The sequence below is a fragment of the Asparagus officinalis genome, chromosome 4 (assembly GCF_001876935.1).
Source record: "Asparagus officinalis chromosome 4, Aspof.V1, whole genome shotgun sequence".
Classification (NCBI taxonomy): Eukaryota; Viridiplantae; Streptophyta; class Magnoliopsida; order Asparagales; family Asparagaceae; genus Asparagus; species Asparagus officinalis.
In genome coordinates this window covers 30,128,285-30,142,208 of record NC_033797.1, presented here as the reverse complement: position 1 = coordinate 30,142,208, position 13,924 = coordinate 30,128,285, and the positions used below count along the sequence as shown (strand labels likewise).

Here is a 13,924-nt window from a genome sequence, read left to right as displayed (position 1 = left end):
GAGCTCAGGAACCTCATCATGAGGACAATGCCCAGCTTGCAAATTCACAACAAAAGTCTTTGGATAGAACTCTTTGCAAATTCAAAACCGAAACCGAACCAAACCGAATTTCGGTTGGACCGAATATTTGGACGAAGGGGAAAAAATCTGGATCTGGATGAGAGTTTTGAGAATCCGAAAAATTTAGATTGGATACGGATTGAGCATAAAACCGAACCGAACCGAATATGCTCCGCCCTAGTTTTAACCTCCCCCCACCCCCCTAAATTAAAAATAAAAAAATAACCGGTAAAATACAAAGCTCTCTCTCTCTCTCTCTCTCTCTCCCCCTAACCTCGTTGCTAGTGTTGCTAGTAAATAAATTTTTGATCCCCATTACTCTCTCGAATTTGACCTCGACCTTGACATTATGGGGCTTCTTCATTATTGAGCGGTGGAAAAGCATATTTCAGCAAGAGCGGGCCTCGACCTTGGCAATGTTAACATTATGGGGACTACTCTTGTATGAAGGTATGTTGAATACAAAATTCAACAATGCATGTGTGTTTTGATGCCGTGTACATCATCTAGGGTTTGTTAATTTGAAAATTAAGGTGTAGGTCAGTTGTGAATTGGAAGGGCTTACGAAAAATTAGGGGTTTTATATTTTACCAAAATTTGGGTAAACTAGGCTTCTTGTTGTTGTAATTAGTCATTTACTTAATTAAATATTAGTTTTTATGGTTAATTTAACATATACAATTGTTTAATTTTAGGATGCCTACATAGGAATTGTTTACTATTGAGTATCACCAGGGAGGAAGTTTTTGAAAGGAGAATGACCAATTAAAGTATGTGGGTGGTCATAAATATGTTAAGGATGGCCATATTGTTGATGATTTTTGTAAATGGGACATAAAAGATGTGTTAGTTGACATATTAAAGTATAACAATATGGGTGATGTGTTTTATAAGATACCTGGAAAATCTCATGCCCAAGGCATTAGGCCAATTGTTATTGATCAAGACATTCTTGATATGGTTGCTAGCCTTGGACCAAGTAAAAGAATATTTGTGTATGTGTCGCATAGAGTGGATCAATATGAAGGTGACTCGGATGTAGCCATAGAAAGTGGTGTTCAGAAGGAAGATGATGATGCACAACATAGTCATGTAGGGAATAGTAATGAACAACCAAAAGAGAATCCGACAGTCATAGAGAATCCTACAACTACCACTTACGAATTTCAAAATTGTGCTCCATTAAATACAAAAAATCAAAATGATCCACCATTTAACATGGAGACTCAAAATTCACCACCTATAGATGACAATTGTTCTGCTAACGTTGAGAATGATGGAGATGGATGTGTAGATGAAAATGCGGAGAATGAAGCTGATGATGATGGTAGTAATTTTGAGGTTTCTGAAGGTGATAATGATGATGGCGATGATGAATTTGAGGCTAATGACCTAGAGTCTAAGATAACAAATGAAATTAAAAAAATCAAGGAACTACCAATGCATATGGTTTTGATAATATAGAAGACTTACTTGATATAGCTGAAGATGGTGATTGCAAAATAGAGGAGTTAAACTCTTTGTATGACTCTGATGAGGAGGGATACACATATCCAAAGTTTAATCCTGAGAATAATTTGAATAGGCCAATTGAATTTAAAGTGGAGCTAAGTTTGCAACCAATGAGATCCTTAGAAAAGCTCTCAAGTTGTATGAAATACAAAAAACTTTGATTTTTACTACTTGCATAATGACAAGAGGAGGGTAACAATTTTCTATAGAAATAGATGCAAATGTGTAGATAATTTCAAACATGGGAGAAAATTAAAATGTCAACGTGGTTGTGTTGACGTATGTAGATTTAAAATTCATGCCACAAGATTGAGAGATGAGGCCACTTTCCAAGTCAAATCAATGAGGTTGAAGCATCAAAATTATGGTGGGCTAAAAAGTAAAATTAGTAAGGTATCAGCTGAATGATTAGCTGAAAGATATCAAGATAATTGGAGAGGTGACGCTGATTGGAAATTGTCAGCTTTTATTAAAATGGTGCAGATGGATTATGGTGTTACTATTGGTGGTCCTATAGCTTATAGGGCAAAACACTTGACCTTGTTCAAGTTTCATGGAGTTGTAAGTAAACAATACAAAAGGGTCTGGGATTACGCAGAGGAAATTAGGAGGACCAATCCTTGTAGTACATGTTTGGTTAGAGTTGATGATATTACTAGACAACCATCACCCATATTTCAAATATTATATGTTTGCTTGTCTACATGTAAAGAAGGCTTTGTGAAAGTATGTAGGCCACTCATTGGTGTTGACGGGTGTCATTTAAAGGGAATATACAAAAGAAAATTTTATTTACAGTTGGAAAAGATGGGAATGGCAATATCTTTTCTATTGCATATTCTCTAGTGGAGGTGGAGAACAAGGAAACATGGAGCTGGTTTCTACACACTTTGATTGTAGACTTGGGGCCAGTTGATAGATATGGATGGTGTTTCATGTCAGATAGGCAGAAGGTAATACATATTCTTAAATATTTTTATTTATCATTGTAAATAACACTTATTTTGTTTGATGCATGTTACTTATAATTGAGTTTCTGTTCTGTAGGGATTAATTGATGCTTTGCAACTTGTTGTACCTCAAGTTGAATTAAGGTTTTGTGCAAGGCACATGCATGTTAATTTCAAGCAAAAATGGTCAGGAAAGTCATTCAAGGATGTAATGTGGAAAGCATGTAGGGCATATATAAAATTTGTTTTTGATGAAGCTATGAAAGAGATTAAGGACATGGATGAGAGTGCATTCAATTACCTCATGGCTGTAGATCCATCTCACTGGAGTAGACATGCATTTAGAGAAGCTACCAAGTTAGACTGCCTCCTCAACAACATGTGTGAATCATTCAATAAAATAATTCTTCAAGCCAAGGATATACCAATTCTCACTACAAAATATATAAGAAGATTACTTATGAAGAGGTTCCTTGTAAAACAAGAGAGCATATCTCAGTTTGAAGGGAGACTGGTACCATAGGCTCAACACAAAATTGAGAAATTTAAGAAAGAAATAATATATTGTATGGTAAGAAATGAAGGGCCTAGACATATTGAAGTGGATCATAATAATGATACATTTGTTGTTGATTTGGATAACAGATGTTATGGATGCAGAAAACGACAGCTTAGTAGATTCCATTGTATACATGGAGTAGCATGTTTGGTAAAAAATAATTGGTCTGTTGAGGAATATGTTCATGAGGCATATACTAGGGAAATGTATATGGTAGCCTATAAGAAGAGTATTGCCCCATTTCCTGGCATGAAACAATGACCCATGACTGAAAACCCTTAACCATCACCTCCACCCAATAGAACAATGTCAGGCAGGCCAAAGAGAACTAGAAAGAGAGAGATAGGAGAGCAAAACTACTGCTTCACTGAGGGTGAAAAGGAGGCAAGTCCAAAATAGATGCAAACAACGTGGCTAATTGGGACACAACAAGAAAACTTGTAGAAATTCAGGCAAAAAGACAAGTGCAAAAAGACAAGGGAAAAAAAAACCCTCTGAGCCTATGTGGAGGCCATGACTATCAAGTTATGGTCATATTGCTTTTTTTTGGTAGACTATGATGAATATATTACATATAATGCTCTGTTCAGTATACTTGAATCCATGTGTTTTGTGTTGAAACCTCATGGTTGGAGGTGGTTGTAGTTTTTGGTGAAACTGATAAGTTCAATGTGAAAACTTCAAGGTCTTGTGCTTGCAGTTTTATCATGTTTTGGGGTTTACACTTGCAATTTGGTCATATTTGGATTTGATTGTAAATCACTGTACATGCTTCATGCTTGGGAAATGTAGTATATATCTATATATATAATGTCTAAGATTTTGTCCTTGATGTATGGCTATGTTTAGTTTTAGAACATGTATATATGCAAAAAAAAAGAGTTATCGGCATTTTCCTAATGTATGTATATATCATGTCTGACATTTTGTATCTGAGATTGATGCATGTTACTAATATATGTATCATATGTGAGATTGGTGCATGTTTTATTGATATATGTATGACCATGTTTGTAAGTTAATATATATGTTTTATGTTTGAAAAATGTAGTATATAACCATATATATCATGTCTAGGATTTTGTGCTTGCATGTATGGTCATGCTTGGTTTTAGAAAGATGAGTAATCAGCAATGGGGTGTACTTCCAAATAGAAACATATATCACGAGTGGAAAAATATACTCCAGCATCACTATTCATTCAGGCATTGACAATGAGAGATAACAAGCACTAAGTTTGAAACATTGTTCATTACATTCTTTGTTACATTAGCTGGGATTTGCATTTCTCATCACAATACAAGCCAATACTGCTAATTAATTCAAAGCTACATGATTTGTTTTCTCACCAAGTACAAACTCAAATATTACAACTAAAACAGCTACAATGAAAGCAAAAATACAACATGAGAATCTATTTCTCCTCATTCACATTTTTTCATTTAAACTGAGATTTTTCCGCTTCAATAATTTATTGTTCATTTTCAACACATCTCTTTCTTCTTCTATCTGCTCAATCTTCTTTCTCATGCAATGAATCTCAGCCTTCCATCTCTTGTTTTTAGCCATGATTTTGTTCAACAAAACTTTTTCCCTACTATCAATCTCCCCATCATAGCATTTGAAAAAATCACACTTTTTAGAGAAATTAGATGGATTAAAATACTGGCAGCTGAAAAATCTTCTACCTGGGTTAGATTATGTCCATGATGTCAATAAAGAAGCTCTCATGTTGCATTTGTAGTGGACCTCCATGGATCTGTCGTGGCTATGATAAGAACCCATACCAATTTCAGATGAAATGGAGACCTCAGACATTTCTCCACAATTGAGAGGAAAAATCAATGAAACAATAGGTTTCTATTCAATTCAAAGCACCAAAGTTTGTCACCCTCAATAATTTGTTGTCATCTATCTCTAGATTTAGGTGTTTTATCAGGTTGAAAAGGGGGATAAATAAAGAAGAGAACAATGAAACGGCTATAAAAAGTTTGTTGAGAGGTTAAACCCTGGTTAAGGCCTGGGTTTCGGTGGGAAACACGTGCAAATCACGTGGTAATAATGGGGCAATTTGGGTAGTTGGGTTATTAATTGAATAGATTTTGACCAAAAGTCGTACTTTGCAAAGCAATACTACTTCTAAGGTGATTTCTATAAAAATAAAACTTATAAGGTGGTTTCCATATATTTTGTTAAACTTAGAAGATGGTTTCTATGAAAAAACCTTGAAGTTATTTTGTTTGCAAGGGCAATAATGTTATTTGCATGTTGTTACATGTAGCAGCTTCACGTGTTCAGCCCCAACATGAAGATGGACATTTACGTATTGGTCATTGACATCTGTAATAATTCCTATTAGTCCCTCAATTCTACAATATTTCCATTTTAGTCCCTCAAATCTTTAAAATTGCGCATTAGTCCCTCAATGACCAAACCACCTCTCAATTATGTTTCACTCCTAAAACCTGTCTTTTTCAATAGAAAAAAAAGGTTAATTGCACTTTCTCACCTTATATCTTATCTCACTTTAATATCCTATAGTTTTTTTATCTTTCATACACAAACTCTACAATAATTCCATATTAATCTCCCAAAGCTACAATCGTTCCCTATAAATTTTTTCTAACATTTTGTTATGACAAAGTTTATACTTTTTTTAGCTTTTATATACAAAATTTTGCTTTTGACACATTGATACCTGAAACTTAGGTTAAAGTATCAAAGTTAAAAATATATAAACTTTAAAAAAAAGAAAAGAAAAGAAATTTTTGTGGTATGAAAGTTCAAACATTTGTAAATTTTGGGTTATCAAAATGTAAATAAGAAAACTTTTAGTTATCAAAGATAAAAAGGTGGTTTTGGGTTATCAAAATGTAAATAAAAAGCTTTGAGTTATCAAAGATAAAAAGGTGACTTTAGAGAAGAGTGTTCATTAATCAAGGTAGGCAGTTCCAAGCAGAGGTTAATATATGAGGTAACTTCACCTAAGGTAGACAAGCTTATTTATACTGAATGCCTAAGCAAATCAAGTGTGTCACTATCTTATTAGCCGCAACTGTCATGGGATTTACTTAACGATCAAGTAAATTCAAGTGTCAATACTTCATTTGTTTATGTATGAGGATACGATATGATTCGAATCAAATAGCATGATGGTAAAAAACATAGAAAAAGATAAAAATGCATAGATATAATAAACGAAAGGTAAATTACACATAACTCCCTCATCTATACCTTCAACTAGCTCATTTATTAGTCGTTATCTCATATCAATTCTTAAGGGAAGGGCACTAAGTGCTAATAAACAGTTTAGGGTGTTAATTATAAAATGTAGCGATTTCAAAATTTAAAAATATTTTGGACATTGACTAGATTTGAAATAACTTTAAGAATATTAACTATTACCTCAATATATATTGACAATTACTATTAAAGTTGCACATAAAACTTAATTTTATAACTATAGAATTTGTTAATGTAATTTTTTGATATATAAAATAAAGCATTCTTTTGCATAAAATACCCAATTGAATTTGCCAAGTGCATTGCATGCGTCCCTCCTCACTAGTTGAATAATAATAATTGTTGTACCATAGAAATAAGTGTTGATTAATATTCAACTGACTGACACATGTCTCAAACAGATTGCACCCTAAGCCAACCCAAACAGGCTAAGCAAGGCGTCCCTTCTCACCAGGCCGAGACAGACGTCCCTTCTCGCATGACTAACTCGTCCCTTCTTGTCGGGTCGAGTCACCCCTTCTCGCCAGGCGGCGTACCTTCTCTCCAGTACGGGTCAAGAATTTTTGAGGCTGACTAAAAAGAAGGTACTTATCGGGTTACCCACTAGATCGATCCTATGAGCACCCCCACTCAGCCCGCTATATCAGCCAACAATTTGCATAGCCGGCTAAAAAGGTGGTGTTTATTGGCCTTCAGCCAAACGACTAGAGAGGCAGTGTATCATTGAACCCCTCGCTGATAACCAACTATCATTGCATTAACTGCTCTAACAAAGACATCATTGCTATAACCCTCATAGTCTATATAACTCATTAGACCCAGTCAGCACCAAGTAGCTACTGTCGATTTACACTAACCACCTGAATGACCCATCTTTACCAGTAGCCAATACCTACCAGCTGTCTGCCGAGTCAGCTGCCTGCCTGGACTCGGTTCAAGTTATATATTTGTCCTTTTGATCCTCCATAAAAGCAAGACATGCAGCTCAAGGTAGCCCTCTGGTCTTCTCACATTACTTTGAAGCCTTCTTCATCTTTCCCACTCAAGTTTATATACTGACTTGATCGTTGTAATAACCCAAATATTAGTGCCTTAAAAACTTGATTAATAATTTTTTAATGACAGATTAAAGAACTAATTAGGGGTAATTTTGGGATTTCACCCTAACTCTTATTTAGCTGCCACGTTAATAGCTTTGTGGCTTGAAACCATTTGAAGATTTGGATGGCACCTCTTAACGGGAGAATAAAAACAGGGAAAAACAGAGAAAAATCACAGAAAAAAAAAACCGAAAAAAAAACAGAGGAGGAGAAAGAGAGGAACGGAAGAAAAAAAAGAAGAAGAAGAAGAGGAAGAAGATAGTGGAAAGGGAAAGGAAAAGAGAGGAAGTTAATCCAAAGGTATAAACCATTTCCCATGTTAATTTCTTGATTTAGAAGAGGATTGTTATAGAAATCTTAGTAAATCGAATCAAAGTAGAATGAGTGAAGGAATTAAATGGTTATGAATGTGAAATAAAGATCTAGGGTTTGCAAATTTCTGTGGTTAGGAGGCATGGAATAAACTGAAAATAAATAAATAAGCTAACCTTGGCGGAGAGAAAGAGAGGGAGAGAGAGAGAGAGATGGAAGAGAGAGGGAGAGAGAGATGAGAGGAGAGGAGAAGAAAACCGAAGGAAAAAAGAAGAAGAAGAAGAACAGATGAGGAGAAAGAAAAACAGAAAAAAAGAGAAAAAAAAACGAAAAAACGAAGAAGGGAGAAAGATGAAGAACGATCAGGAAGTCTGGAGTTAGATAAGGAGAGGAAAACTTGTTTTAAGCCCCCTGAACCATGAAAAATTTCAAAACAAACCTTTTAGTAATATAAGTTATGGTTGAAATAAAAAGAAAAAGGACTGGAAAAATATTTATCAAGCCCATGTCTTTTGTTCAGTTGTAAACCAGTCCAATCAGAGGAATAAACAATAACATTTAGACTTGATAATTGTCTATAACCCCCTGCATTATTATAAGTTACTAGAAAGTCCAAAAGCTAGTATATGAGAGTTATAAAATCTTGATAAATTGCTAAAACTAACAATAAGCTCATATGGACTGAAGAATTTAATCATTATTGATTATATTTGAGTTTATTAGACTCTAGATTATGAATTGATTTACCTATAATATATGTTTGTTCTGAATTAATAATTAGTCATATATCTTACATTATAGGTTCTGGTTGATATTCGGGAGACTAATATTTTGAGAAAGTCGTGACCACTAGAGGTGAGTTCATTTCTCACTAGTATTTTATAATATGAAATTGCATGAGTTTATATTTGATTTATCTTGTGATAAAAATAAATAAATAAATAATATGTCTTTTCATGTATATAAAGATTTGACCTATTTCTGTTGTGGTCTATCCTATAATACGATGTTAGCCTCGTACAATATATGAAAAGTCAATTTGAACTTATGTAAAATATGGAAAAATAAATTTGGCTCTCATGCAATTTTCAAATAATTGTAGACTTTGATTTATCTGAAAGTTTTAATGAAGTAATTGGAACGTATTTCAACCGTTTAACGGATTCAAAGATTTACCGTAACTTAGTATCTGATAAAAGAAAAAAAGTAAATATCTGTAATCTACTTTAACTGAAATGAGTAGCTTTACCTTGTCAATTTCATTTGAAATATATGCAAATTCTGATATGCAAAGTATTTCTCATTTGACATGTGATCTCGATGTTTTCAAACCCTCAAATAGTCCACTATGGATTGGTTCTGCCTGCCATATGGTGAATGCACCTTTATTTAGCCCTTCTGTATTGGCCCTCCTGAAATCTGTTCTGGCCCATCTGTATTTGGCCGGTAGCCTATGGCAGTGTTAGGTGCATTCGATTTTCGGGAATTATCTGTTATCTGATGCGGTTTACGCATTCCCTTGCTACTGGGCTAAAATTCGTAGCCTTAGTGTGACATATGAGGTGATTATTGTGTTTCATGAATTACTAGCTGGAAATGTGGAGCTAAGTGTTATACGGGGCTAAGTGCTACATTGTGTGGGGCTTAAATAGAGAAGCTCAATGCCCAAGAATAACTAGTGTTAGCATTTTGACAGTAGACTTTAACCAACATCGAGTTGCTCTCGGTGGGTCCCACGATTTGCACGCGTCAACGAGCCCATGGGCCCGAGGTGTGACAGAATTCCAGATCAAATCCTTTCAAAATCTTTTTCTCAAAACTTTTATTTTTCATTTTTTTCCTGCAAGCTATTAATTTCCGCGAGCTGTGATCATATCCCACAAATATTTTTTGTTTTCCTTTCCAACGAATAGTAAAAAAAACACTATTTTTGCCCCCTTGAGAGATGCAAATGATGCTAGAGAACAAGTAACGGTGGCTGATTCTCTTGATATCAAAATTAGCCTATGGTTGATCTATGTTTCTATAGGCTCATGCCGAAGGCCATTATGCTAAAATGAAAGAATAAATTATTCAACATTAACTAAATTAACAATGCATATTCCAGCATAGTAAACTAACAAGATTATATTAAAATGGGGTTGTTTATTTGTTTCATGATAGGTATAGCTTGGTATATATATTTTGTAAACAAAATCATATTACAATTTTTATTTTTTTGTCAAACAGATGCATTAATACAATATTAGTTTTTATAGTAAAACCTTTTAGGGTTGTTAAGGAGTGCTTAGATGTTTATTTTACTTTGTCCTTTTTCTTCAGTAAGCTGATGGATGGTTCCCTTTTTGTAGGATGGCGGGAACCAATTCATCTTCCAGTTCGTCAGCTACCCTGTCCAGCCCTATGATTTCCGTAGATAGCTCGTGGGAACCCAGCCTGAGAGACTGGGGATACACTTCCGATGAAACTGATCCGAACGTGATAATGGCTAACCATATGCCCCCCGACTCACCGGAGGTCGAACCAGTAGAAGTGGTTATGGTAGATTCATCCGAGTCTGAGCTTGAGGATCTCGTGGTAGAAGTTATCCCAGTTGAGTCATCGCCTTCAATCATTATGATTTCATCCGACCCCTCCGACATGGAATCCGTTGTAGCCCAGATTCCTAGTGATGACCAGAGACTTGCCCCCTCTGTGGGTGAGTCGAGTAGCCTAGGCATTGGTCCAGATCTCAACCTTGAAGGATAGGGGACTAGCGGCATAGATCCAGATCCAATGTCTAATTCTGTTGATAACCAAGACTCAGAGGAGACTGAACCAACTGAGGAGAAGTCTAGTTCCAGCAGTTCCTCTTCTTCAGGGAAATAGAGCATAACTGTTAGGGCAATTTTGTAATATCAGTATATGGGTTTTCATAATCACTCTTTTGGTTTATGTAGGACATTTTGGTAGAAAATATGTAGATATGAACCCATATACTCAGATATGTGTATGAACTAAAAAGTTAAATATTAATAATATACTTTTGGTTTGTAAATACTGATTTATGTTATTATGTTGAGTAATGATTGAGTTCCTAATTACTTAAATTGCATATATGTGATTGACTTAGGAATTTCTCCTTGTATAATAGTTGACTGAAATATTTTATTATTTATAGGAAAATATGGCTCCAGGTGTAGGCATCGAAAATTGCCTATGGGTCTCCACAAACAGCTCAGTGTTAAAGAACGACAATGAACATCACTATCTGGTTCACAGGAGTTCGACTGATGTCGGTGAACGCTTGAAGTGAACCGACGAACTACGTGAGCTGATAGGATTTCGGAATAACGAAGACACAGGCTAATCGAGAACCCCGCGATGTTTACAAAAGGAACAACGCCCTTCGTGTCTCGTTCATTCTACAGATAATCTAACCATTGGAACTGATAGAATTCTTCGTCAGACTTCCAACGCATTTGGAATCACTCAGATCCGAGTTCAGACAAAGAAGTTACAGCGAAAACAGTCAAACGGGCATTGAAAAAACGTCTCAAAGCTGAACTGAGATACCTACGGTGTCTCGGCCAAGTCAAGACACCCCAAGGGTGTCTCGGCCAAGCCGAGACACCCCAAGGGTGTCTCAGCCAAGCCAAGACACCCCTAGGGTGTCTCAGCGCGGATTTGGGCCCTTTAAGTGGTTTTAACCGCTCCGCAACCCCTCATGCCTATAAATACAAGCCTTAGGCCTCATTTTTTCAGATCTGGAGTTTTGGAGAATTGGCGAAGCCCTGCCGGAGTGAAGAGTGATCGAGCACTTCAACGCAAGAGAGTTTCTTCGTCAGATCTACATCACCCGTACCCGATCCTTAGTATTATCCCGTTGTGGTAATACTAAGAAGAGCAAATATCTCGCTTTTATCGAGATAGACGCTTCAAGTTTCTAGATCTCCTCGCGGATCGTCCGTACCCACGAGAATGGGAATCAATCCCCTATCCGGCGAAGTTCAGTCTGATTAACTTCACGCCGTTTGATGGGAAGGGTTCACCCACTCAGCATTTGATTTACTTCAAATCACACCTGGGTGTTATCTCTGGTAATGAGCCTCTGATGGTGCGGTCCTTCGTTGGCACTCTTCGCGGAGCCGTCTTCGATTGGTATCGTCGCCTCAAGCCAGGAAGCGTGAACAGCTGGGACGACATGGAGACTAAGTTCCTCGCTAACTTCTTCGACGACGACACCGAGATTTCAATTGGCACACTATTTGACGAGAAGCAAAAAAATGGTGAAACAGTTAAAAACTTCGTAAAGAGATTCCGAAACAAAGCAATGAATTGCAGGGATCCTGTCACTGAAGACTTTATCCTCGAGACTTGTCACAATAATCTTTCATTGGACATCCTCGAAGCGATGGGAACAGCACCGTCTGACACTTGGAAAGACTTGAAGGTACGCGGTGAACAAGTCGAACGCTTCCTCCGAAGGAAGAAGGCCGAGAGGAACCGACCGATGGCTAATCCTCCGAACTCGAACTTTGCCTCTCGTGGCAAAGGTAAATCACCTGCAACAGCTGTTGATGCTAACCAGACGTCGCAAAAGCAACTCCAAAAACAGCAAAATACTTCGGGTCCGAGACTCCAAAGAGAGTATTCCTTCAAGGACGAAGATGTTCCAGCCATCTTCGAATCCCTCCTTGGAAGCAACATGATCAAGCTACCACCTATCACAAATCAGGAGGAAGCTGACAACACCACGGACCCAAAGTACTGTACATACCACAGGAGGGTCGTTCATCCCACCAAGGATTGCTTTGCTCTCAAGAATAGCATTCAGACCTTGGTTGAAGCCGGCGTTATATCGCTCAATTAAGTCAAAACAAGACTCCAAAGAGTATACGAGTATAAACTGTTTCTCAATCCTCCAACAGGTGCAAGAGGTTAAACTGTTCCCTGCGTACTCCAATAGGTACATGAGTCTAAACTGTTTCCCACTTTTAACGGGAAGTTCCTAGGGAATATTATGCTAAGGATAACCCGGTCAGGTAACTGAGAATAATGTCCGAACCAGTTCCGCAGAGGAAGCTGGGGGTGGACGATTTATGTAACGGGAAGTTCCTAGAGAATCATATATTCTTAAGGATAACCTGAACATGCGATTGAGGATAACGTACTCCTCGTTACACCCAGTTTTGCAAGAAAGCTGGGGGTGGATAATTCGTGTAACGGGAAGTTCCCAAAAGAATGTTAATATTCTTAGGGATAACCCGATCAATATGAACAAAGTGATGAACACTAAGTCCCCTACCAATCAGACTAATTGACGGTGGGACCACCAAATTCGATCAAGTTTAATCCAATCAAACTTACGCTATGTTCGTGCACTCAACACTTTCATAGTTAGAGTCCGGATATAATAAATCTTGATCTGTCACCTGGTCAAACCTTCCTACAGTTAGGACCACACAACTTTACTTAGTCAAACCTGCAGATAGTTAGGACTAAGATTGAGTTATCCTTTTCGATAAACGAAAGACTTCCATCTTTTCCTTTTTCAGCCAAACCTATAAAAGTTAGGGTCGAAATCGGAATTTCCTCTCAATAAATGAGGGACTCTTTTTGGATCGAATGACCAATCCTATAAAAGTTAGGGTCGTTTGAATCTTTCCGATTCTCGGAGTGGAGATCCCACTCTTAGTTTCATCATTTCGGATTCTGGGGGTGGAGATCCCACCTTGAGTTTCCTTTCCAACTGGAGATAGAATATAAAATTCTTCCTCTTCAGTGCCGGGAGATAGAATATAAAATTCTTCCTCTTCCATTTTCCAGTCCGTCTTTACCCTGAGAAAAGACACAATTCCCAACTTCCAATCCGTGCACTTTGTGCACGGGGAATTTTATCTCAACTCCTAAATAGAGATAAGCGTACGCCTAACACGCGTTGCCGGTTTAGTCTTTCACCGATTGAAAAAGACACCAGAATCCAGTCTGGGGAATTTTATCCCGAAGCCTAAGCAGTGATAAGCCAACGCCTAACACGCGTTACCAGTTTAGTCTTTCACCGATTGAAAAAGACACCAGAGTATAATTCTGAGGACTTTCATCCCGAATCCTAAGTAGGGATGAGTCAACGCCTAATACGCGTTGCCGGTTTAGTCTTTCACCGATTGAAAAAGATACCAGAGTACAATTCTGGGGACTTTTATCCC

At 37.1% G+C, this 13,924-nt stretch overlaps 1 protein-coding gene across 3 annotated transcripts; it reads left to right on the top strand.

Moving 5' to 3' along the window:
* Positions 314–8,743, top strand: LOC109837082. Of its 3 annotated transcripts, XR_002246177.1 has the most exons (3): positions 314–510; positions 6,726–6,908; positions 8,538–8,743. XR_002246177.1 is itself a non-coding variant. In XM_020405168.1 (2 exons), exons 1-2 carry the CDS (start codon positions 505–507, stop codon positions 3,043–3,045), a joined length of 432 nt encoding a protein of 143 aa, XP_020260757.1. In that variant the 5' UTR covers positions 314–504; the 3' UTR covers positions 3,046–3,873. The 3 variants fall into 3 exon arrangements, 2 of the variants coding, with proteins under 2 accessions (XP_020260757.1, XP_020260755.1); XM_020405168.1 differs by lacking the exons at positions 6,726–6,908; positions 8,538–8,743 and adding an exon at positions 2,620–3,873; XM_020405166.1 differs by lacking the exons at positions 314–510; positions 6,726–6,908; positions 8,538–8,743 and adding exons at positions 1,951–2,525; positions 2,620–3,873.